The sequence below is a fragment of the Strix uralensis genome, chromosome 8, assembly GCF_047716275.1.
Source record: "Strix uralensis isolate ZFMK-TIS-50842 chromosome 8, bStrUra1, whole genome shotgun sequence".
Classification (NCBI taxonomy): Eukaryota; Metazoa; Chordata; class Aves; order Strigiformes; family Strigidae; genus Strix; species Strix uralensis.
In genome coordinates this window covers 32,617,659-32,644,247 of record NC_133979.1, presented here as the reverse complement: position 1 = coordinate 32,644,247, position 26,589 = coordinate 32,617,659, and the positions used below count along the sequence as shown (strand labels likewise).

General features: G+C 44.2%; 1 protein-coding gene across 1 annotated transcript in view; it reads right to left on the bottom strand.

Annotated features, from left to right (window-relative positions):
* LAMC1 (laminin subunit gamma 1) overlaps nucleotides 1-26,589 on the bottom strand; it is a 69,391-nt gene that overhangs the window by 23,603 nt on the left and 19,199 nt on the right. The window contains exon 2 of the mRNA XM_074877087.1: nucleotides 1,824-2,128. Coding sequence (XP_074733188.1) covers nucleotides 1,824-2,128 — 305 coding nt within the window. The remainder of the gene's footprint in view (nucleotides 1-1,823; nucleotides 2,129-26,589) is intronic.

Genomic DNA, 26,589 nt, shown 5'->3' with positions numbered 1-26,589 from the left:
TTTCCCCTCTGCACCTCGGAAGCTCGCCTGTCCCTGCCCAAGAGGCCTCACACCACATCCTCCTGGTTTGGACATGTTTTTCGGACCCTACTCCTCTCTGGGTACCCTTTCCAAAGCCTCTTCACATCTTGACTGCTCTCAACTGGGAAGCAGTGGGTAACCTCTCCAGCAAAACATGCAGTGCAGGCAATTACGCGAGCGCACTAACTGTACATCTCTATCTGACCACAGTTTTTGTGCAAAGTCATACAGCACAAACAGGAAAAGCTTTAGGGTACCCTTGTCTGCAGACATACACCGCCAGATGAAAAGACAGACAGACGAATGAGGCTGGGGGAGGCTGAGGAAGGAAAACAGATAGGCAGATCTGACTTACAACACAAGAGTTTTTCATAATATTTACACAGCATCTTCATCACAGTACCCTATCCTCCTCTAGCAATGGCCAGCAAATGTAGCCTGTTCCCAAATTTCACACCACCTTCAGCCAGTGACTGTCATTAGTACCTCCTTGTTTTTATTACAGCTTCTGCAATGCCATTTTCCTTCAAACACCATAAAAAAAGAACACAAGAAAAACATCCCTATACGTACAACTGTGCTGCAGCTGCATCCCTGCTCAGCCACTTCGCCAGTACTATAAGATGATTTACAAACACTGGCATAAACACCTGGAAGTGCTGAGGACAGAATACACGTTTACTTCAGTTCTGAAAAGCAATGCCAGAGGTTTGTACATGTTTTAGGAAACTAGAGGTCAGGTCTCTCTATTACTTACACAGAGAAGCTTATCAGAAAATTACACACCATATCACTAACTTGAAATCTCTCCATTCACCTTAATGATTAGACCCTGTTTTCTGCAAGGGCTAGCTACACCAACAAGGTGGTCAAACTGGTTCTTTTCCATTTCAAGAGTTCTTCTCCCTTTCCCATTAATCTCTATTTTCGTTTGCAGAAGCGAGTCCCACCAGATTCTGCTCTCCTGCCCGCTGGCTGGGGATGAGAGACAGGCAAGCCCCAAGCCTACTGGGCGTTCACGTCTCAGTCTGCTCCTGCTACTCTAAGAGAAAAGGGAAGACGTGGTGATCCCAGCTCCGAAAGGAAGGAGATGAGCCCTGATGGGGTAACCCCACAGCTTTAGCGCCCTTGTTGCAATATATGCTGGAGAAGTCATCAAGCAGAATACAGAAAGTGGCAAGTAAATCGGATACACTGGTGCTCCCAGTATGCTCCTGACCACTGTCCAACTGGCACTGTGAATGCTAACAATAAAAAACCCCAATCAAAACCCCTCGCAAGCCGCCTGTAAGAGAAAACAAATACTGTGGATAAAACCAAGCTCCCCTGCCCCAACAGACACGTAAGAGAACAGGTTAGGGTTTTCAATAACCCTTTATTTGTTATGAAGAATCTAACATTTCTTAAATTTTTGTGCTCCAGATATACATGCAGATGCCTCAAATACTCATTTGACTTAGGCTTTACCTTCCCCTGTCCTTACACCTCAAACAGCAGCAAAATGCCCACAGCTGCTTTCTAAGCAGGCATAGATCTGCATCCATCCTCCTCTAAAGATTTCCATGATGCCTAAAAACAAATCACCCTTAACGCCACGGATTTTGGTTTTTGTACCATAGACTAACAATAGAATCAAGAGTTCAATTCTTCCTTCAGAAGCGTCTCTTTGGATTGTCCATCCCAACTTAGCTGTGCAAGGGCCTTTCAGTATGAATAAGGGCTGTAGTGCAGTCAGCACAAAGCCACCATCCACAACTAAACAGCCTCAGCTCAGACCACCTGACTTAGTCCTGCTCACATACCTGTAGCACAGGGCTGTTGTCAAAGTTATAGGCGCTGGGACGCCCCTCCAGTGTTGAGAACGCCACGTTGCCTCCAGTGAGAGGGGAGATGTCACTGAACTCATCCGTGCAGAGCGCCTGCTGCTCATCCTCCCCAGTCCGAATAAAGCCACGATTGACTTTGTGATACGTGCTCTCACAGGAGCCACTGTAATACTGGTAGGGCACCCATGGGCCATCTTCCCTGGTGCGTTTGTAGATCGCAAAGCTCTCCGGCCGACTGGTGTGAAACTTCAAACGCACGTATGTGATGTCAAAGGCCTTTCCTGCAGATGAGAGAATAAAGACATGAGAGACCCAAACATCTTAAAACAGAAAGAACGGAAAGAGCGGCATTGCAATTCTCTCTTCGGAAGAAACACCTCCTCTAGTACTACCCAGCAGGATGAGCAGTGTCCAGTAGCACCAGAAGTAGCTCTTCCAGTCCTATGTACTGTATCTCCTGGCAAAGACAAGGTGAAGGAACCGAAGGCAGAAGTCGAGGGCAGGCTGAGTAGACAAATACACAGACCTACAGATTTCCGTGCAGCCAAACACACATCCCGTAAGCTGCAATTCTCTTCCGCAGACATCACCAACAGTGTCCTTACCCCAACAGGTGACAGACTACATCAGACCCACAGTTTGTGTGTATCAGAGGCCAGGTCCAAGTGAACAATGCCATTTGATAATATTTCTTCCAAATACATGTATGGGAGAAACGGTATTAACCAGAGAGGTAAGAGTCATGCTGTAGAGCCTATTTTGTACCTCTGCTTCCTCCCTAGATAGACAATAGCCCAAACTCTTTCTACTACTCATGAAGCCTTTCCTCCAGCACTGAACTACTGAGTACACCCTCTTCTACTCATTCCCTGGGAAAGACAAAAGAAGGTTTAAATTTCCCAGACCATATGATTAAAGTCACCAAGACACTTTTCAGATCAAAGTGATTTACAAGCTAGCCATGTTCTCCCTCTCCTAGGAGGATAAATGTAAACGCACCTCCCTGCCCTGTGTTCATCTCTTAATAGGTCTGTGGCGATCAACAGATCGTCCTCCCCCATGGATTCTTTTCCAGTGACTAGAGCATCTACCCCTGTGCACGGAAACCAACTTGCCCAGGGGACTCACACCCCTGAGGAAACCCATTAAGGGAAAAGGGCCGTAGCACACTTCCACCACCTTCTTCCACTGTCCCGGCCACATTCCCAGGAGGTGGCATACAGCTGCGTGCAGGCTGTTCTTGCTCCACCTCAGCCAGCAGGCTGTGTACCATCAGGATGCCCTGGAGCACGTAAGGAACTTGCTAAAACTACATGAGGTTTGTCTGGAACAAAACTTCGGGAGTTTAGTCCCTGCCACGCTCTTTTACGCTCCCACCACCTCCAAGAAAAACACTGCTCTAAGCAGAGCAGCGCTCTAAGCTGTCACTGGTCCCTTCATTAACCAAAAAAAAAAAAAGCTACTGTAAGAGTTTCAACTGATTGAGAAACAGGTTTTTTCCGCCTGTAGAAGTCACACGGATTTAACCTCAACTTGGAAAATTAACTCCACCATGTTAAATTTTAACATGAAGCTTTGCACCTGCTGAAGAGTGGCTCACTTCACAAGTTAAAGCAGACCAGACGGCACCAGGCAACAAGAACAGTGTGCCTCTCAAAGCACACACACAAAACCCGATGGCAATGAATGAGGTCATGAACCAGGGTTCTCGCTCACCGGTCACCCACTAGTTAGACCAGGACCAGACTGCATTAGGCACCTCACACCCACGGCCCAGCAGGAGGGAGGAACCTTTGTCCTTTCTGGCTGCTGAAAACAACAAAGTAGCAGGAGAAGCATGGCAAAGGGTCCAGAAATCAACATACCAGAAAAAAAAAAAATAATTAAGACATACAGCACCTGAAAAACTTACAGCTACATGTAAAAAGACCAATCTTGTGTTTAAAGCCAAAGAAATCTGCTGATACCCCAACCTACTAAAAAAAAGTACTGTGTGTGACATGCAAGACAGCTGGGGCATTGTACAGATACAAAACCCCCTTACTATTTCCCACAAAATACCCTTTCCTATTTGTATCATGCATGAGGTTATGGGTGACCTAAGCACAAGACTGGAAGCTAGACATTCACAATCTGCAGCTCTTGCTCAATGTTGGTTTGAGGTCAAGTTATTTAATGAGATCTTATACACAGAAGACAAGTGAGAAACAATCACATTATTAATGCCAAACTGCTTCCATGGGGGCTAGAAACACCAAAGGATCAACACTTAACAGCATAACACAGCTTAGATGTACTCTCCCCTTGCTGCCCATTACAAGAGATCAATTCTGTTTCCATTTACCTGGAAGTACTTTTCTTATGAATCTCAATGCAAGGAAAGAAGCAGACATCACATGTACAAATCAGTCCCTCCCAGGCTTCCCATTTCTCCCACTACATTGTCTCTTCTCAAGAAGAGAGCTCCTCACTGAAGGCAAAGTACGCTTCAGAGGTGAAGAGCATGCACACGCAGAAAGTCAAGGTGAGCACACAAGCCAATAGGCCGGGCACGTACAAATATCTTCTTCAGGCCCACGATAAACAAATCCAGGATATACTCCCCATCTTTTCCAGATAAAGACAAGGAGCCCCAGAAGCAAATGCCTCATCATTCTTCTGCACAAAAACCCTAGTACATGTGTTGACCTGACAGCCTGAGAACATCACCAACACCTTGGATGGGCAGCAACTAAAACCATTTATCACTAATAAAACTGCCATCAGCTTAATGAGAAAGTTTTCTTTGAATCCATATGCTAAAATAAAGCAAAGCTGAAAGTCTGCCCTGGTGGGATTTCTTTGGGCAATTTTCATCACAAGTGGAAACTGTGAAGACATCAGGCAAGAGCAGCCATTCCATGAGTCAAGAGGGGAAAAAGCAATAAGCCAGAGCCAAGAGCATGAAGATCATTCAATTAAACTGTGTCAATTGAATTGTCAAGAATAGCCTGCTACTTTGACTTGGGGTGGTTAGTTTTCTTCTACTGGTACTGCATTCCTCTAGCGTGAAGCAAAACCCCTGCGTTCAGGCTTCATCAAGACGATTTCGGGGAGGAAACGCTTCGAAAGCATCCTGGGAATGAAGAGGGGGCCGGGCGTGTGCTCTCACTCTACACACACACAACTTTCTGCTGTAGCAGGAAGGCCAGGTCACAGCCTGCATGTTCCAAAAAATAACTTTTTTTTTTTTTTCCTCTCCACTACAACTGGATTACAGTCCCTGTTCCCCAACAAGGTCTCCTACAGCTCCTTGCAAAAATTCCAGCTCAGCTAAAGGCACAACACGTGCAAAATGTGCTCTGGGCAACGCAAAAACATTTTCCATAGAAATCCCTTGTGCTAAATGGAAAGGACCCTCCCTTTTTCATCTTCAGTTTTACACGGTGAGCCAACGGAAACGCATTCAAAGCTCTCCCAACCGAGCAACCCAGGTGAAAAAGACATTTATTTCAGCTGGCAGTGTAACTACTTGAGAAATCCTGTTAATGGCATTAAACAGGAATGCAGTTAATGCACACAGAGCAGCTATGCGCTAGCACCGTATCAGCTTGCCGTGGGTAAATACTGCTGGAACAATAGTTTACCCAAGACCAGCTGACACAGTATTGAAATGCATTTCCCCACTGTTCATACTGAACAGTAAAAGCTGTGCTTCACAGCCTGGCAGCTAGCAGGGCTCTTCAAGGTTGCAGAGCATTTTTCTAGCAAAGATAAGCAGCCTAGGTTGCTTTCAGGTATTGCAGGGCTAAATAAACATATACTGCTATTATGCTGAGAAATGGCAACAGCAATAACCAGGTGCAAGGCGGTTTTAAAAGGCTGCATTTGGAAGACAAAAAGTCATTGTTCTCCTGTTCCTAGAAGCTGGTAATTATTCTGATCTCAGTTTGTCTTACAGGTGTCTGATAGTGTCAAGATTCAGATAATATTTCCCTCTGCATATGAAGAAGTGGCAGTTTTATTTTGCGGGAAGAACTCTAAATGTTTATAATAAAAGTCTGTCACTAGAAAGACGACATGCAGTAATTTGTAACCATGAGCTCAACACTTCAGAAGCACAACCTGACAGACCTAAAGCATCCAGAGCTCAAAATCATGAGTGCACATTTTAAAACTGCATCTTTTCTGAGGCACGAAGCTGTTTGCCACCAAGTGACAAGGTGACAAAATAACCAGTCCCTTTTGGTAATTCAGGATGATGTAGAAAACCCTGCAATATCTTTCTCCAAAGTAAGCAAGCACATGTATAAGCCTTCAAGACAGTATTGCAATTACAGATTCAACCAAGCGAACAAGTCTGGGTGCCTGCAGAGGCAGCAGCAGTGGCTTTGGAAACATTCAGCATTGTTCGAGGCAGGGGATGCTTCCCCCAACGACCTGCTCACATCGTCAGGCTGACCACAGCTGCCAGGTATCATCAGCAATCAAAGCCCTTCCTCAGCAGGGTTATCGCCCAATTCTGTATCCCAAGGTCCACCAGGAAATGCACCATGCTGAAAACCATAGACTGGAAAAATGTAAGCAAATGCTATTTAGATCTTTAGAAACTCCTCCCTTTTCCCCCAAGTTAGGAATTCATCCCTACACACAAAAGGCCTCCTTGTATTCAGACCCCTCAGAACGGATGGATAATTTACATCAGGAAAACGTCCAGCCAGCTGGCACGCTGACTACAAGCACTGAATTGTGAGCAGATGCCTGGATGAGATAAGCCCAGACGACACTCGCCTCCTCCATTATCGGTCCACCCGCATCCCCTGCACGCACGAAGAAACCACATTACCTCTTCTGCACTCTCTGCCATCCCTTAGTGCATCCTCCCAGCAGTGAGCTTTAAAATACAACTGCTGAGTTTTGCTGTCCAGGAAAAAAAATATCCACCCAAGATAATTGTCTTGGGCAAAGAACCAAGACTTTGCAGATATGTTTTCAGCAAAAATCACTGAGCAGTAATTAAATGGTTAAACTTTGCTCTGTGTCTCTGTTGGTTGGCTCCTGTTTCAAGGCAGCTTTTTTCACACAGCTACCTGCTGACAAGCTATTTCTAAGCAAAGGTTAAAAGAACTGAAAACAAGCCAGTAAAAAAAATACAGCCTACTTATTTCTTTTTCATTGGATTTCATTTACATTTTGCAGTGACAGGACAAAGAGCAAGCAACCACCACTGGCATTTCACTTTGCTCTCATCTGACCCGTTTTCCCGTCATTCCCAGGAAGAAAGGCCAGCTTTCCCAGTTTACTAGACTGGAAACATGCCATTCACCCATCTTGTCCTTACTCCTACCTCAACTCTGCCCTTCTTGAACCATCAAATCTCCCCACCACCCAGCACAATGTTGGACCAGCTGTAAGCAGACAGACTTACTCTGCTGCTTCAAGAGATGAATGCTCATTTGCTCCTCTCACAAATAAAGAGCTACCAGCCATAACATGAGGCAGCATCTTACAGTCTTACGCTATCACGATGTACAGAGGGTAGCACAGATACTGGAACCTCACACAAGCAGCAAATTGTGCAGGATGGAAACGTTGATGGCAGTAGACAGAGGCCAGCGAGTTCACGAGATCTTATTCAAGACCGATCACTGCTTCTTGAGTCAACCAACCATTCCACCAAGTTCTCAGCTACTGCAGTATTTTGTTCAGCTTCCCATGCTAGAAACCCTCCTGGAGGCTTCATTCCTGGAGCACAGGGGCTGCAGATGAGGGGAATATTTAAGGAGAATGAGTTATCCCATCCCATGGAACAGGACAGGATCTTCCAGCATGCATATGGGCAACAAGAGCAGGACAACGTTTATAAGGAGGGGAGAAAAGTGAGAAACATCCTGAGCAACTTGCTCTTTTGGAATAAAAGTTTTATTAAACCACAACAGTCCAACACCTGCAAGACACATAAGTGGTAAGTTATGTTGCTTGCATCACAAGCACGTGAAAAAGCCAAACTTATGACAGAAAGCAAGAAATAACTGTTGTTCTAGAGTGAGTGTCCTTTACAACTACACCCTAGCTTTTCTGGCAAAATTTGTGGAGGAGGAGAAGATAAAAGCACTGGTATTGCACAAGAAAATGGAATATCCAGCATCTGAAGAAAGAAAATTAAGGATTTCCATCTTCTGATGATCTTCACTGAAGAAATAACACCATGCAGGAGCACGGGTGACAGCTCTCAAATGCTGAGTGGTAGCCCATATGGGAACACAAACTAGGAATAATAAACCTCAGGTTTATTTTCTTGTCCTCATCTAAAGAACCTGGAAATTCAGGCATGTATGTCACGAACAAGAAACACCTGAAGGATTTTAACACAATCCCATCATAAACCACGCTCCATCAAACCAAAGACTTTAGCATGCGGAGCTCCACCACGGAAGGGTGTCTCTGTTTTAAGAAAGCCCAACAGAGATATAAACACGGGTTGCTTTTTCGAGGCGCCTGTACTAGGACGGGGATGGAGGAAGGAAACAGGTTTGGGACACTGGGGGAATGAGCACAGCCTTGAGCACACTGGAACGAAGGCGAACTCCCACCACCCCATTAGATCATGCATTCTTCCAGCGCTCCCGAACAAAGGCACCATTGACTTGGGAGCGTGGGCGGCTCCGGACAGCAAAAGGCTGCCCAGTAAATTATTGCATGATAATCCAACATTGATAAGTCATCGAGGCTGCTTGTTCTAGTCATGTTTCCAAAGGGGGGAGGAGAGGAAACTTATTTTCCCCCTTCATGGGCTGAAGGCAGCCTCGTAAGAAAGGCATTTTTTTATTTGATCATTGCTAAGTCAGTGTAAAAGTCAGAAAACGTCTAATAATTCAGTACAGCTTGCTGCCTTATTTGTACAGCTTTGATGCAAAGATGTTAAGTCCATTTCCCAAAACAGCCAGCTGTGTTTATTCACTAGGGACTGGAAAGATCCCATGTACAACACAAAAGTCCTATCTGCACAGGAAGCCTCAAAGTCCTTTTTCAGCACAAACGATAAACGCTCATTTTAAAAAGGCACTTTACACTTGGCAAGCACAGCCAGATCACAGATGATCAAGGACACCACCGGCCATGGGGAGGGCTCCGTTTCATTCATGTATCCGGATTGCAAAGCTACCTCCTGCCACCACTGTCAGCACCAAGATGAGCAGGATCTGGGTTACAGAGGGCTGGGATCCTTGGAAAGTTCATCTGCTTGTATCAAACATCCACAAGCTGCTCCCTGGCCTGTACACAACAGGTATGGGTGAAACCAAGTCACTCCCCCAACTGAAGGAGCACCAAAAAAAAAGTGGGGATTTATTCTCCCAAAATGGGGGTTTTACCCAAGAAAACAAAAATTGATCTAAAGAGTTTCCTTATCCAGAAAAGCACCCTTCATTCTCATCAGAAGAATGCACAGCAGTTACCAAAAAAAAAAAAAAAAAAATCCTAATTTCATCACCGATAGTCCATAATGACAACAGCAACGGTGACTTCAGTAACAACAACTCTTTAAAAGTGGCAATTTCCACACACTCCAAGTCACTGTGGGACCGTGCAACTTTACATTTTCCCCAAGAGTTTTCCTCATGTTGGAGATACATGATGTTCGGCTCCAGCTTTATCTTTTCAGAGGTGGAGATGTGGGGATGGAAGAATGAAAAAAAAAAAGACTAAAACTTACTATCAAAGTACAAAAGTTTAAATAGATAAGCAAAAATGAAGTTGCAGCTTCTTTAAATATGATATTTGGTCAAATGGCAAATACATGACTTCCTGTAAAAAGAAAATAAATTTATTGGATTGTAGTGCAGTACCTTGCAAACAAGTTTAATATCAGATAATCTGGTGAGAATTACTAAACTATTTAAAGGACAACTAGATTTTACTGACTTGGGACAAAAAAAAAAATCAAGTAAAAAGCATTTTGCAAATGGGATAGTTAGTGCAGGAATGTTAACAGATTTTCCTGAGGTCTGTTTTCCTTCTGCATGCCCTCCCAGGAGCCTCACCCTCCAGCAGCTCGACGCCCTTCCCTTGCTCTTAGCACACACGCTGTCGACTAGCACACCCAAAAATCAAAGCATACGCAAGGCTTCAGTTTGAGAAGTTCAGCAAACCCAAGTGACCAGTCATAAACATCCCTGCCAAAGGCAGCATGGAAGTTATTTTGGATGGTGTGCGGGTGAGACGCCAGATGCCCCTGGCTCCAGCCCCAGCACTCCTGAGGGGAGATACACCAGCTCTCAAAGCGCTGCCTCTTGGTCCAGCTCAATGGCTCTGTTACTCATGATCATCACCCACTAGCTTCTATTAAATAGTATTTTTGAAGCCCTTTACCCTGCCTGTTGACAGGCAACGCTTTTCCCCACTCACCCCCTCTCCTCCTCCACACGTGTAGCCTGCAACAGCTCTCATGTCTGGCTTCGCTCCTATCTGAATTAGATATCAATAACACCACACAGCTCACGTTGTTAAACCTAATTAAGAACAAATTAAGTGACATGAGTGATCTGAGCAGCAGCAAGTTCAGCAGCTTTGGGAGCAGGACGACCTTCCAGACTAGCTCCCACACTGCTGGCTGTACAACCACGGAGAGGCCAGAAATGCTCCTTACAAAAAACACTGAATTCTCTGGAATTTTGATGGTTTAATCTCCCTCCCGCCCCTGCCCTTCCACCTCCCACTCAGCAGCCACAGATTTTTTTTCAAACACAGGCCATAATTAACACAGCAACTATTTGGAAATAATACTGTTGCTATTAGCATCCCTCACCTGGCCCCACTGCAGACAAGACAGCTTTCTTTTCTCAAGTATTTAAGGAGTTTCGCATTCTTCAATAAACATTTAAGAAAACTAACTTCTAGCACATCTGAAAAGCAGCATTTAATGTTGCACAGAGCTTGCATGCCTCCTGCGTCCCCATCTCCTACTGAGAAATCTCCCCCTCCTTCCAACTGACTCCCGCTATGGATTTTAAGTAGCTGTTTGCATGCCTTCACACTATCTTTTAATGCATTTTCAGTCAATTACAGGCTTAGGCACAAGCTACCATTATTTATGAAACACAAACTGCAGCAATATCCATACGGACCATTTTCAACCACCCACCCACACAAGTTTTACTTTCTCAGCCTATTAAGCCAGGGAAGGAATTGGGATAAACAGACCCGACAAAACCATTGCTGGAGCGACGCCATTTCCAAAACAAAGCTTGCCACTGAGTTATGTTTCAAATATGTTTTGGAAAGTCAGAAGCAAAGTTCTTCCAAATTTTTCCTGAAGCAGAGAAGGAACTGCACTCAGTTCTCAACTCACAAGTAACAGCCAGCATGTGCCTTCAACTCTGCCTCTGGAGAATAAACTGCACAAACTGCAAACACTCATGGAAGTTGCAGAGGTGTATTAAACACACAATCGTGCTAGTTCATGTTCATCCACACATTCTGTCTGGAGACACATGAGGGACAAGGAACTACTAAACACAGTGACTATTTCTAAGGAAAGAGTTTAGCAGAAAACCACACATACTCAAGATGGAAGCATGGCTTAGTGTGACCGGTCTCCCACAGTCCCCCGAGCGACTCCGTAAGATTATTTTGGAACACTGCAAACAAAGAAAATGAAACTGGATGCTCTCTGCTGACCTTTCAAAGATAATACTAACTCCAGGTTTATCAATACTTCCAACTGCTAAATCTGAAGCCCTTGGTTTAATTCACAGACTAGAACAGAGCCAAATCTGCTTTACATCTGGCTCCAAAACACCTCAGTGTATCCACACCAAACCTAGATTTGGAAAGTTCTCTGTGGATCAAAACTCCTTCCACCCAGGGTAAAGGGTGCCCATCCAGGAACAGAGAAAACTCTGAAAAAGACAAAAAAAATAGATACATGCACAGTCTCTCCTTAACATTTTGTGTAAGAGAGAGATTTCCAGACTGAGAGAACATTATTTTGCTGTTACTTTGTAAAGGAAGGAATTGAAAGAATACAGACATAGTTGCTGAAGTGGGACTGACCACCACCTAGAATACTGCTGAGACACTGTAACCTCAAATGAGTTTCCTACAAAGCAGGTTTTTCTACACCAGCCCCAGTGGAAACAAAAAAATTAAAACATTAACATGTTTAAAAGACCTTCCACGAGGACTTCTAATTTGTTGATCTTATCTACTGGTCTTGAAACATGGGCCATACACTATAGTATCAAACTAAATGTTAGTGCCTGGTTCCCAGTGATGGGAATGCAACTGAACCCTAATAATTCTGGGTGTGCAATTAATTCGCTTTGATAACCGTAGAGTGGCGAGGCAGTTGTGCTGTGAAGCACAGACTGAGTCTGATGGAAAAGAAAAAAAAAATTATGCAAAGAAATACGTTTTATTCCCAGATGGTCAGAGGTCATGGTGCTTAAGAACTCAAACCTGCATTTAAGTTAAAAAAGTGTGGATTAGGAACAGCTGCAGAAACACTTACAGAGCAAAGTCCGGACAAAGCAACAGAAAACCCACTCAATGCACAAGAAGTAGGTTCATCAGCCCCTGGGATGTTGCAGAGGACATTTCCAGTGAGGTCACTGCGGAAGAGGACCCCCACGAGCAGCCTTCTAGCAAGCATCTAAGAAACATCTTGCGCATCAGAAGACAAACCTCCCGTCCCCAAGCTCCACGTTGCAAGGCACATGCTACGACTTGTTAGATCACACCACATCCTCCCCAGTCACACACAGGTTCTTCGGCAGCATAATAGCAGCTCAATATTTCCTCAGGTAACAGCACTGCCTAAGAGAGGGTGACTGCACAGAAAATTAATCATTTGCAATGAATGCCAATGAGATTTTCTTCAGGCATGCTACACCACTGTGAAGCCTAAATAAACTCTACCAGAAAACATTTTTCTCAGGGGAGAGAGAGTATTAAAAATTAATTTTTTAGGTAGTACTGCTAAGGCAGTGACACTCCTTTAAAAATGTTAAATACCTAGTTGACAAAAGAAGCCTTTTTTGAAGTTAAAAGATAACTCTCATAACTCAATTAGTAACATAAACTACCACACATTAAAACTTCAAGTAATTTATTGACCATCAATGGCAGCCCATGAAGTAGGAGTCAAGCTATTTCTTCCTCCCTCTGCTTTCAGGGTCTTCAGTATGTATGCCGACCCTTCTGACAGTATTGGGGGGGGGGGGGGGGGGGGGGGGGGGGCAGGGAGAAGAAACAGCCACTTAAAGCCATCTGCAAAGCTGCTGCCTTTGTGAAGCCTGAAATAATACAGCACTCTCAAGCCTTTGTTTTACGTTTAGGGATAGGTCAAACCCCAACCATCCTACTCCTTACGGACATCCCAAGAGAGCTGATGAGCATCACACTCTCCAATCTACCACTGAGTTACAGCAACAAAGGCTTGACTTCTCCAAAAGCTCAGACTTTCAAGACCCCATAGTATTCCCGTATCTCTCTCTGTTGGCTAGATAGGTAACTTGTTCATAGGTCAAGGGAAGCTACCACCACACAATCCCAAATGTTAATCTTTGCAGATATGAGCATTACTAAAATGTCAAGATGCCTGTAAAAGATCAAAGTTTGGGCAAAGTATGTACAGCTCAAGGGAAAAAACAAACCTACTTTGGTTGGAAAATATAGTCATTTGAGAAACCCACAAAGGCTAGCTATGATTTCATTTTCTGCAGGATGTATGCAACCTACCTTCATCAAAACATTAAAAGACCTTGAACTCTGCTGCACCTCATTCAGGAGGACACGCTTCTTACCTCTGCCTTCTTAAAACCTGTCATGACTCCTTCCTGAACAAGGATCCAGCTAAAGCAATCAATACATTTATCACTCCAAGAAAGATTTGTATGTCTCACTGCAACAGAATGGAGAAAAATCCCAAAGTACCAAATGATACAGCTTCTGGAGGCTTGCTTCCTTGATGGCCTGATAATTATTTTTAAAAGTCTACCATTTCCTAGCAAACTTCTGATATCAAATGGAGACATTAGTCCTTATCTTTAAAGCAATTAACAGGGCCAGTCATAGGCAAAAAAACCCCACCTGATCTTAAACCCTCAACAGCAGCACACATCAGCCACAGAGACAGCAGTTGTCTTCTGGCACAACCCATAGCATCCTGGGTCTCAGCTTTAAAAACATAGAATTTAGAGACAAAAACATTTTACCAAAGGAGGTTCAGCTGTTGCATGAGACTCTGAAAGGAGAAAATAAGTCAAGTCCAGGATCTGTCCACATTAAGGAAACGCTGCAAATGTGTTGGAGCACTGGGGAAGGATCTTCATCAAAAACACATGAAAACCCACACTGCCTTCTACCTTCAAACCCACTCAAACTTTTCCCTATAGAACTTCACACTTAAATCAAAGTGAAAAACCTTGCTCTATAGTGGTTTTAAGTTTGAAAGTAAGAGTTGCTAAAGAATAAAAGCTTACCAAGGACTTCAACAGTGGCCTTAAACTCAAGGTGTTTTGTTAGCATAGAGCAGCAGATGAACACAAGACAGGCAGAAAGACAAGTCTGTTGAGATCTGCCTAGGTGAAGCAGGACATTTAAAGCCACTTCACCCAGAGTCCTGTACAATTCCTGATGTTGCTAAACCAAAAAGGGTGGGACAGAAGGAGCCCTGTGAGCAGAGGAATTAAGAACACACGTCTTCCTATAATGCAAGTCTCTTGGTTGAGTTTTGGAAGGGAAGTCTTGCATCTTCTGAACTCCTTGACATGGATATCTTCAGAGATGCATCTGATTGCAGAAGCCAAAAAACTACAACAGGTGAAGATGTACGCTTAAAACCTGGTTCCCTCTTTGGTCGACCTTTTTCATGACATTAACAAGAACTGTCATTACTGTGGAGAGCTTCCTCCTTCTACCCACCCAAGCAGAAAAAGAGCAAAGGGTTCAGAAACTATGTGGGACATGACAGGGCACAGACCAAATTCTTAGGCGAGTTTTACTTCCATAGGATGATGCATTCCAGCAAGAGAAACACAACGGCCTCTTCCTTGCAAAGAGGAAATGAATAGCCATGCCTTCCTGAGTCACTGCAAAAAATTCCATGAGCCTCTCATGACACTGTCAGAAAAAAGCTTTAGCATACAAAGTTAATGGAGCAGCATCAGATATAACAGCCTCCCTCTGGATGAGCAAATGGACAGTGACAACCTTCTTGGATGTCTCACTCCTCCTAAGACTTGAAGAGTATTTTTAGTGAACAGTTGCATTACCAGATCAAAAAAGAATACCTGAAGTACTTCAAATGCACGGACAATTTGCACACACACTCAGATTTCCTTTCGCCAAGGTCTGATGACCCTGTATTTTGCTGTAGATTATTTATGTCACTATAAAAATCTTACTTTATCTGAAAAAGCCCTTTTATGAAATATATATTCTATTCCCTCTACAGTCAGAAAAAGTAAGTTTTAAACTCATTCAACATTTCTACTACCAGCATGTTAACTCAGATACTTGCTGAATTTTCTCAACTCAGTAAAAACCACTCAAATACACACATTATAGTTTAATTTCAGGTCTCCTTATACAAGCTGATGAAAAGTGCTGCTACAAAAAGAAAAATCTATCAGCCCATGATTAGACACACCAGATTTTACAGAGATGACAAGAAGAGCGCCTTAAATCAATATCAACAATACTGTAATCACTTCCAGATCACGCTGGACTACTTCTGCAAGTACTTGAGCTTTTTATCTGGATTACTCTTTGCAAAGCTAAGGATAGCAGTAAAAAGTTACTTTTCAGTTGATTAAAAACCAGCAATGTACATCTCTTAACAGGCATATGAAGAAATCCAGATCTGTGCTGCTGATTTCTGAAACACAGTGATGATGGTGGTAAAGACACCAAAACGTGATAGTGCTGACAACTTGGGAGGGGTGGTGATGGGGGGTCCTGGAATAGCTGATTTTGCTGAGGATAAGGGAGCAGCTTTCCTTACACTTCGAAGTGCAGTACTACTCCACTGGTAAAATACTGCTAGAGTAAGCAGAGCTTACTTTGGATGAGATCTGGGAAAAGACCCTCAAGTGGTTTTAGGCTGCACTCATGCTTAACGTCCTACCTCTTGCTTCAGCTTCCAGAGCACAGTTTCCTTCATCCTTCCAGTCTTTCTTTATCTAGACCCGCTAAGTAGTGAAGGTAGGTAAATGTGAGCAGAAAAACACACTCAAACTTTGACAGCGTGCAGCTAAAAGTTGTGTACATGCCAAAGTAGTTTTTACCAAGGCAAAGGTTACTGCTACAGAAGTAGTCACTACACTGATCAGATACTGCCTCATTTTCCTCAAGTAGTAATGAGTCCATCACCTAACCAGATCTGGTTACTTTTTATTTTTGTTTATGTTGTAGAAAGACAGGGCAGTTGGACACATTGGCTTTTTAAGGGCATTTCAATCTCCCAGTAACATTAAGTACAGAAATTATTCACCGCTTCATTAACCAAGTGACCAGATAGTAATGGCCTTCAAATCTAAACCACATTGCCTAACATGAGCATATCCTCCCGCAGACTCCCTGGTTGAAGAGTAATCTATTTTCCCCTAGCTCATTCTCCCACCAGCTCATGGGAAAACAAAGCCAGGCTGTTCCCAGCCTTTTCATGGACATACCAATAAGCTCTGGAAATAAGATGAACTTCAGCGAGTAAAGCTGTGAGCACAAAAATGCAGAAGAAAATCGTTGTGCTGTCTAGTTGCAGTCATGTATTACATTTAAAAAAAAAAAGATATTTTTTGAATTGCAATCAATTCTTCTCAAGATTCAACTGCTTCCCTCCAAATACAGAGCTCTCACATTTCAAGGTCCCTCTGACACAAACATTTTTACAGCTGAAAAAGGTGGTTACTCATGTATTTGCTAAGCAAAGTTTCCCTAAATATTTGTATCTCTATAACAAACAAGCATAAAGCTGCACCAAGTCTATTTGCGTAGGATAGTCTCTACACAGGGTTTAAATGAGCACGAAACTAAAAGTCCTGGTTATGAGATCTTTGAGCTTATACTCCAGGCCTGGATGGATGCTCAGCACCAGCACACATAAAACTTTTCCCACACTGCTTTAAACCCCTTTAAAAGCAGCTAATTCACCCAGTTCCCACTTCCGAGTTTAACAATGAAGTGCTACAACAGCTCCCCAGATAATCTCTCAATCCTAATACCCACCATTAACTGCAAATCTTGGTCTAAATGGGGGGGGAGGGGGAATTAAACATCTCCCAACTAAAGTCAAGGTATTAAAAGATTTTTCAAGGAATCCCTCTTTCTTTAGTGATTCTGTATGTATGTTATCTTCAACAGCATGGATACTACTTCATGCTTCAATTTCAACTCAAAATTAAAATTCCAAGTTTGTTTTCCAAAACAAGGTATCAGCACACCCTTTACAAGGCGTTTTTAAGACTTCTTTCCTTCCCCAAGCTGCGTAACTAGGCACATCTCCAGCATCAGCATTATTCCCAATAACTGACCAAATACTCAAAAAAGACAGAAAAGCATTAATACTTGCACTACAACTGAATCCCTCGGCACTTAACCATAGACTGGAGGAGTGGTGATCACCTCACAATGGGACCTGCACAGCTTTGGGGATGCTGGATAGGGTTTTTGTTTCATGTAAGTGTTTATCCTTATGAAAACTGCTCAGATAAACCACCACTGTTGCTCAAGACAGTCACCATTCCCCCTCTCCCAAAGGGCAAGCATTAGGAAAGGAAGAGCAAATTAAGAAAGCTCAGGTCTATGGTGAAGCCGCAGAGGGGAAGCACATGGTGTCCTGCATCCAGCTGAGCAGCCAAGCCTGAGGAAGGGCTGTGTGCTCCACAACGAGGACTGCCAGATTCACACAAACCAGATACACCACATCTGCTCCCTTTTGATCACTCAGAGTCTGGACAGCCCAATCCAGCACAAACTGTACTAGCATTTTTGTTTTTCCTCCTGTTTACCCCTTAAAACTTGCAGCTGCAGCAGGAAGCTCTCCTCCTCCTCGTCATAGAAGCCCCACCGGACCACGAGTTGTGGAACAGCACGTAGAGCAAGTCCAGCTCCTCCACCCCCCACGCGCTGGATGCCCACGCGTCTGCGTTCTGCATCGACGGCTGATCCCACCCCACCGAGCCGCCAGGTCCAAGGCTGCCCACTCAAGGGCCCAGGGCCCATCCTGGCAGCAGGGGACCAACTGCCAAGTGCAATCAGTGACAGATAAGCACACCTGTGCTTCAAAAGAGCCTATCTGGGGATTAAATGAAACAGATGTCAGCACCAAGGACATGCCCCATCCCTCTCCTGCCCACAAGAAGCACCTGCTGCTTCTCTCTTCCTCTTGCTCCGGCTTGCAGGTCCCCTTGCCAAGCATGCAGGGAGCTGCAGCCATTTCAAAAACACACATAAATGGAAGACTTTTGTATTCATTTGAGAACTTAGTATTTAAAATTTATTACAGCATTATCCAACAGTAAATTAAAGCATTGTGTTGCTGGCTTAATAGTTCAAATTCTTCAGTGTAATAAAAATTTGCTCCTTTTAGTAAGTATTGAGGTTACCACTCACCCCATCCCAAATTCAGAAAAGGGTAGGGAGGGGTTTAAAGATTCTCTATAGACACACATTCTCTCAAAAAAAAAAAAAAAAATCAATCAAAAGAGCTTTAATTGATATTCAGCATAAAGTCAAAGTTTAAATAATCTACAGCAGTGGTTCATGCTGAATGAGATTATTTTGCACCAGGTGCTCCTGCTAAATGCAGCTAAAGCCCAGCAACCTCAGCAGTGGGGCAGCAGTGATACCCCACTTCATTCACTACAATATTGCCAACACCATCCTGCAGCAGCACTGTCTACACTACAGCAAAGGATGCCGTTTTCTACACCAACTTTTCCACCTCTAAAATTTTTTCCTCTCTTCCTTCAAGTTCTTGAAGTTTAAATCATGCTGTCAGCCCCTCCTCTTTTCTCCAATAGCTTCTTAAATTCAATTGCTAATTCCAACCGGAGAGGTCTTGAGAGTCACTGAGTTCATACAAGGTTTGCGGAGGAGTCACAGTGATAACAACTTAGTACATATTGGATATGCCTGTTCTCATTTGGTTATATCTTCCATTACTAAAAGGAAAACAGATATGTAATTAATCCCACCTGCCAGTGGAGACACACCCAATAACACATCTGTTTTTCCCAGATTTAATTCAGATCTCATCAACGTAAGTGAAGAGCTCAAACATTTCCCTTCCAGTGTGCAATACTAAACACATCCATGGGGTGTTTTATCTGCTGAGGTGCTACTGAATAACCTGATCTTGCTGCAGCCTTTTGAAATTCCTCAGAAACCACGTAACCAACTTCATTAGCACTAACTTCAGTAGCTGTATCATCTGAAAATACTACCTCTTCACTTTTTAAAGAGATTAAAAACCACAGATGCCAACAAAAGTTCTTGAGAAATCCCATTTCTAACCTCTGATGAAAAGTGACTGCACTTGTTTTTCCCTCCTTACCACACGCAAATCCTGGAGTGTAAAAGCTTTCCAAGCCTACCCCATACTCTAGCAAGTGCTCTCATAATTTTTGTTTAATCCCAGGAATGCACCTTAGACATTTTATTTCTTTCACTGAAAAGGGACGAGTTGAGTGTAGGAGCATTACTACACTGATCTGCCCTATACCCTGCTCCCAATCCAACATGGCCATGAGCATCTTCCCTCCCTCTCTCCCAGAAAACCTGCCAATCACCAAAATACCCTCTTGGCTGCAGATGAGGAATAGGAACAGGGAGTTTTTTTCTTTCATTTTAAAAGACCTTAAGACCATTGAAACAACAACTGCAGAGCTTGAAGCATTTATCAGTAGCTCAAGCACCTGACAGCTAAGCTCTTGTGCTAACACCTTCCCCCAACTTTGAGGCAGCAATGCTGTTTTCTCCAGACCACAGCTGTCCTGGGATGGGCGACTCCATCCAAACCCTGTTAAACTCATTAGGAGAAACAGTGAGCACCCTCCCTTGGTAACATTGACATCTGGCAGAATATACCACCTAAAACTCAGCAACCAAGACCAGAAAATTGCTTTTGTGTCACTTGCCCTACCAAGGTCAAACCTCCAACCAGGCAGCCATCAAAGTGACCCAACGTCATGCCTGGTTGGGGTCCTCCCAACACTTCCAGTGGAGAGTGGCAGAAACCCACTTAACTGATACCATCAACCCTTCATGAGTTCAACATCACCAGCTATAAACAAGGATGCTGCCCTGGAAAGGGAGACTAGCACACGGTGAGCTCCTCCCAGGGATATAAGGAGGCAGATGAAACCACATCCAGAGTTCATTCCCACTCCAACAGCTCGTGTTGTTGCAAGCTCCAAAAAGGCAGATGGGCTTTAAGCAGAAACAGCTGGGGTGACCCTGCCCTGGGTAGGGAGGGCTGCAGTACCAGCTCAGGGTGCTGCCCCAGAAGAGGTCGACTCAAGCAAAGATAAGCAGCAACCCATGCCTGACTGAGCTCCTTTTCCGCCCCTCGTCCTACTCCTCCTCCTCTACCCAGAGGCTAGGAGCAAGTTTTCTAAACCATTGGTCCCAGATGTTCAAACCAGAGCAGATCAGACATATGTTTATATATATTTACACATTTTGTTTACAGAAGTCTCTGAAATTAATAAGAAATCATTTCATCTGTCCACAGGGGGTGGAGGCAGGGGAGAAAACACTAAATTCAGAAATAAACACCATCTGTTCCTCCTGACTGTCCCTGCCCACCCTTCCAGCTCAGATGAGGTTTCTGAACCAGGCTTCAGCAATGCTGAGTGGAGAGCTGCCTTCTGCGTCACCCTCACCTTCACACACACACAGAAAGTAACAGCTTGTTTGGCGAATAGACCTGGCACAAAGCACTGGGAATGAAAGCACCACACACATCCCGTCTGCAGAGGTCAGTGGACAAAACGGGCACACACGTGCAGCTGTCCAGTTTCCTCATTTGTGAGCTTGAGACGTCACAATCTGTGCAACCTCTGCACGTGCCGATGACCGTCCCTTGTGACACAGATGGTGGGATTGCAGCTTTCTGTGATGCCTGAACTGATGCAGAACTGCGTGGGAAAACTCTTACTGCTATAGTTTAAAAAAAAAAAAAAAAATCAGCCACAGAAACCTCAGCTGTACATTAGACCTGTTCTTGGTTTTCAGTATGTTGACATCCTGAACTGTGAAAGAATGAAACAAATAAATCTAGCAGCCTTCAGATCTTGAATATAACCAGAAACTATAGCTATTAGGTCAGGAGGGAACAAGACAAAAAAAAAGGATATGCCAATTTATATGAAAATCCACAGGCACCTGGTGCACTCATGTAACCCCTGCAGCCTACTTTTCTTGAGATTTATTTCTACCATAATTTCTGCTTTACAAAACAGTAGAAAAACCCAAATTCAGTGATCAGTTAGTAAAAACCAGCCCAAGGAAGATGTGGTGGGGAGAGGGCTCACAATTGTCTGAAGGGGAAATTTCATTTGAGGATTTTTTCCTACCCACTTTTTACTTTCAACCATTTAAAAACTTCAAAGCTCTAAAGAAAGACTCAGAAGTAAGGCTTTTTAGGCACCACAGGACAGCTCAGGGCCTCTCCCAAGCTCCTGTAGCAGGATACAATAGCTCTTCCATTACACCAACCCACAAGAGGCCAACATCATATATTCTTAACACTCAGTTGTGCGAAACTCATCTTGCACTTTAGTCTCTACCACATGTCAGCAGCAGTGCCTTGCTCTAGGGCCCAAACATCACTCGAGTCTTTCGCATTTTGGTTTAATAACCCATTGGGGAGAACAGAACAATTCACACCTTTCACTTATTGTTGCAGTTACTGCAACTGAGGTTTGCAGAGCACCCAAAGAGAGGGACACTTGTCCTTTCTTAAGGTGACTTTGTAATCTCATCAATTAGGTGTTTGTTTCTTGAAAGAAAGTATAAAGTTCTGCAGAAAATATAAATTAACAAGGAAGTCTACAGGTAGAGAAGCACCAAGTCCACAGACCTTCAACGCAAGCACGTCCAACCAAAAGGAACAGCAGGGGCAACAAGACATCCCTTGATCCTACCAGCACCCTCTTCACACAACCGCTGAGCAAGATGTTCCCAAGTTGCCAGCTACAGAAAATGAATGAGCCAGACAGAGAGCTCACCAATTCAGTTTCTCCTTTTTCTTCTTTCTGGTCACTTAGTGCTTTTTCTTAAGGCAATATCTCCATGTTAAATGATTGTAAGCACCCGAAATAGCATACTCTGAGAAGTTACCTTGTAATTGATGCTTATCAACCAGGGGTTCACCAGTCTGATTTGTGATCGCTACCTGGAAAATCAGGATTGTCGTGAGCAAGAAACCATACAAATCCCAAGAGGCACAACTGCACAAGGAGAAGTCCTCACCATAAACACCAATGCAGGGAGTTACTGTACCACTGCATGAAGAAACATCACCAAGAAGACTTGAAAATTTTCAAAGCCAGACTGGGCAAAGCCCCGAGTAACCTGGTCTGAATTCAACATCGATCCTGCTCCAAACAGGAGTCTGGACTAGAAGATAACATGAGGTGCCTTCCAACCTCGCTTCTTCTATGAACAGAAGCAGAATGGGATTAAAGCCCAGGCTATAGACAAATAAACTCAGACACCTAAATATCCATGACCAACCTCCCACAATAGTCAATGGCACCCGAGTCAAAGCAGTCAGGAGACTGGAGAGCAATCACACTAACATTAGCAGACGCCAAGACAGTCTGGTGAAGAGCTTTCAAGATTCACTGACCAAAAGCTACGCCTAAGCTCCACACGGGCACCCACCACTGGGAGGGGACCCAGCCCAAGTGAAATAGCCAGAGCATGTTACAGCTGCAGACCCACGTGCTTTGCTGCTGCAGCCTTCGATACAGAAGACTGACTTCTCGATACACACAGGAGTCCAAAAGGGCTTAGAAGCACACAGAGAGGTTTCCTCATTTGGGCTGTTTTCCTTCCTAGCATAGATTCGTTCAAGTCTGATTTTTACACAAATTATCTGAAACGAACAGGACTGCTGCTGAGCACCGCAGATGGAAACAGATGCTGCAGTCCTCTGCACTGGCTCCACGCCCCTCGGCTAATCTCTGCTGTACAAACCCAAACCCACACCCGCAGCAAGTCTGCGCGTAGCAGACATGGCAGAGGCAAAGGCAGTCTCAGCTAACCCCAGGCCTCGCAGGGAATGTGCAGGGCAATGTCACTGGTCCTCTCTGCAAACAGCATCAAGCTTTCTGTAGGGAAATTACTAAGAAATCAGAAACCCTTTTAAGGAAACTGAAAACTGGGGGTGGTGTGTGTCATGTGCAAGAGTTTTATTTTCTAAAATAAGTATATATTTTAAAAAAATTGAAGGACTAAACAAATTGAAATTATTTTCCACCACCTACACGAGACAGGAGCAGAAAGACACCCTGCTCTGTACCAATACCAAGCACAGGCAGCACACAGCACCCTAATCCTGCCTGAAACAGTTCAATGAATCCACAGCCAAGGAAATGTTTGGTTACAAGACAAGAGACATACCTACCAGACATACACAACACCATACCCCACCAGCAGTGGCAAGGGAACTCAGCATGAGCTTATTTAAAGGCGTTATTAATAGAGCCAAAGGGAAGACAGTTCTGTTTCATAGCAACCTCCAAGGTTTTGAAGTTTGTTTCTGTTCTTTTTTTGGGACAGAAACAAAATGTCCCTGACATTTTTCAGGAACAAAACAGAGTTTGAGATCACCACCTTGCCCCTTTCAGGGGCATCACTGCATGAGTAGGCTGGGTAGAGGTACAAAACCATTCACACTCAGGAAAAATAATTTGTCATCTTCCCTAACAGTTCACTTCGGATGAAGAACTTGAAACCCTGCCTCTGCAATCCAGGCCTGCGCTTTAAAAAAATAAATACATAAAAACGTTATCAGGCTACAGTGTCCAGACCAACTTCTCTTCCTAAAGCTTTAAAGCCAGAAGCGTTCCTGGTGACATACTGCTTTAAGTAAGAATGCTTATTTTGGCAAAGCTTCATTTAACTGAGAGTACTCTGCTCTCCTCCGAAGTTAGGAAGGAAGCATCTAGCTGAGAGCCCCCAGCTATCTCTGCTCTCTGAAAAAAAAAATAAAATAATCAGTTTCGGAGCAAACAGTACTGCAAATGAAGCTACACACACCACCTTCAGAGGAATAAAGAATTCTACACTCAAAGCCAATGCCGCCACAGCAGGCCTGAACGCTGAAAGCCCTCTGAGGCAGCTCCTCCTGGCACAAGCCCATGTGGAGCGGCAAAAGCGCATCGTTCTGCAGCAGCTTCACAGCGGAGCCCCCCAACAGAAGGATTTGGGCTTTTCTTTCCCAAGACAGAGCTGCCTGCCACTCCCAGCTCCACCAAGGTATCACGAACTTCTTGCCCACACAGACCGAGCGTATCTGAGGGTCAAAGGCCATTCTGATGTCGAGTTACGAGACAGTCCTAAAGGTATCCCCTTGTCCCAGCTACTGCTAGGAGCTAAAACCCAAACTAACCTGTAGATTTTAAATTTTTTTTCCCCCCTAAAGGTTCACACATGGACAAGAATGACTTCAGGTTTCAGGCAGACCCAGGGAGGGCAAAAAGGAGAAGAGGGCTACAGAGCTGCGATGCTGTGTGAAAGGACCAGCCAGGAATCGCTACCACCTCAGCTTCCCCCCAATCTCAAGGGGATTCCTGGTTCCTCAGGCCACAAGAAAAATCCCAGCATTCACAAAGGGCCCAGCCCAGCGGTACCTGTCGGGCACAGCGTGCCCTGCCTGTGCTTCTGGCACCAAACACACCAGCCCCGTTTCTTTGCAAGGCAGATAAATCCAGGCAACAACCATGAGTTGGATTCATGTCTCCACACCACAACCAACACATCTCCTACTTCTCCATCTGCCCATTGAACTTCTTTAGAGGAGGGACAGGCAATGAATCTGTAGATCAATTCCTAATATAGAAGATTTATTTTTATAATTACCTTCAAAGAGGGGTTCATAGATTATTGCTTATATTCTGTTCCCTTTCATGCAACCTTTGGTTGCATCACATCAGAACTGCAGGTGGGATCATTCAAATTATCACTTACTACTTATTAATATCACAGTTTTATAATCCAGCGCAGCATTTTGAAACTTTTTTTCATTCACCTCAAAGGCAGCAGGCCTCAATCAGAAAGGCACACCAACAATCAGCGCCTGGCAATTTCTACCTCTGCAGACCCTCATTTCAAGGGGCTGTGCTGCACTTAGGATATAAACAGTTAGGGGAAAAAAAAAAAAAACCAGAAGGAACTAAATCCTGGTTTTGGTTTTAATGGGCTGTTGGTCCAGCAAGAAGAGGGGGAAAAAAATTTCCAGTGCTTTATTGTTGCATGCTCACAGGCAGGGGAGGAGAGGTTTCCCTCTGACACTTCCCAATTGATGTGAATATGTTCAAAACCAGGAGACAAATCAAAAATTGCATGGAGAGGAACAGGCAAGACCCCTGTAGATCAGTGCAAGAGCACTTTACTTGTAAGGAGCAGGACAAATGTTTGAAAGTCAGGATGATTAACAGGAAAGCTGTAGACCCCAGAAACAACAGAATTAGACAGGTTCCTTTTCTGGGTTTTACCATGAATTGTTTCCCTGTGCTTTTGGAGAGAAGTTTAATGTTTATGTGCTTAAGAAATCCTCCTGAAAAGTATATTAGCATCCAACAGTGCAATGGAGTATCACAGAGCAGCTGGGCTGGAGAGCAGACCCTCGGAGCACTTACCCTGCAAACCTCTGAGTGCCATAACCCACCAGCCAACGTAAGATAGACAGACACCAGAAAGACAAACAGGGCCATCCCAGAGATGAATTCGGGAATTTTATTCCTGCTAACACGAGCCAGCACTTCTTATATCATTATGACTAAAGTGAACCTAGTTTGGGGGTTTGGATGCTTTTTGTTCAGGTGTGCATCACGGTGCTGGCAGCAGCCAAAAGATGACACCTTGGGAAAGCCCAGGAACAAGCAAAGTGTGTAAGAGACCTCTTGCAGTGCACTTGAACTTCCAACACTGTACCACTGGGGCGCCAAGCCAGAGACAGTGGGTTTTCCACTCACCATCCACTTACTTGAGCGTGTCCAGAAAAGGGCAACGAAGCTGGTGAAGGGTCTGGAGCACATGTCATAGGAGGAGCGGCTGAGGGAACTGGGGTTGTTTAGTCTGGAGAGGATGAGGCTGAGGGGAGACCTCATCGCCCTCTACAGCTGTCTGAAAGGAGGTTGCAGAGAGCTGGGGATGAGCCTCTTTAACCAAGTAATAAGCGATAGGACAAGAGGGAATGGCCTCAAGTTGCGCCAGGGAAGGTTTAGGCTAGATGTCAGGAAGTATTTCTTTACAGAACGGGTTATTAGGCAGTGGAATGGATTGCCCAGGGAGGTGGTGGAGTCCCCATCCCTGGAGGTGTTTAAGAGTAGGGTCGACATAGCGCTGAGAGATATGGTGTAGATGGGAACTGGCAGTGTTAGGTTAATGGTTGGACTAGATGATCTTCAAGGTCTTTTCCAACCTAGATGATTCTGTGATTCTGTAGCGTGGACCTGCCTTGAGGTTTCAGGCTAGTCCAGTACCATTTCAACCCTTCTCATGTACATGACAAATTCACATAAGTACC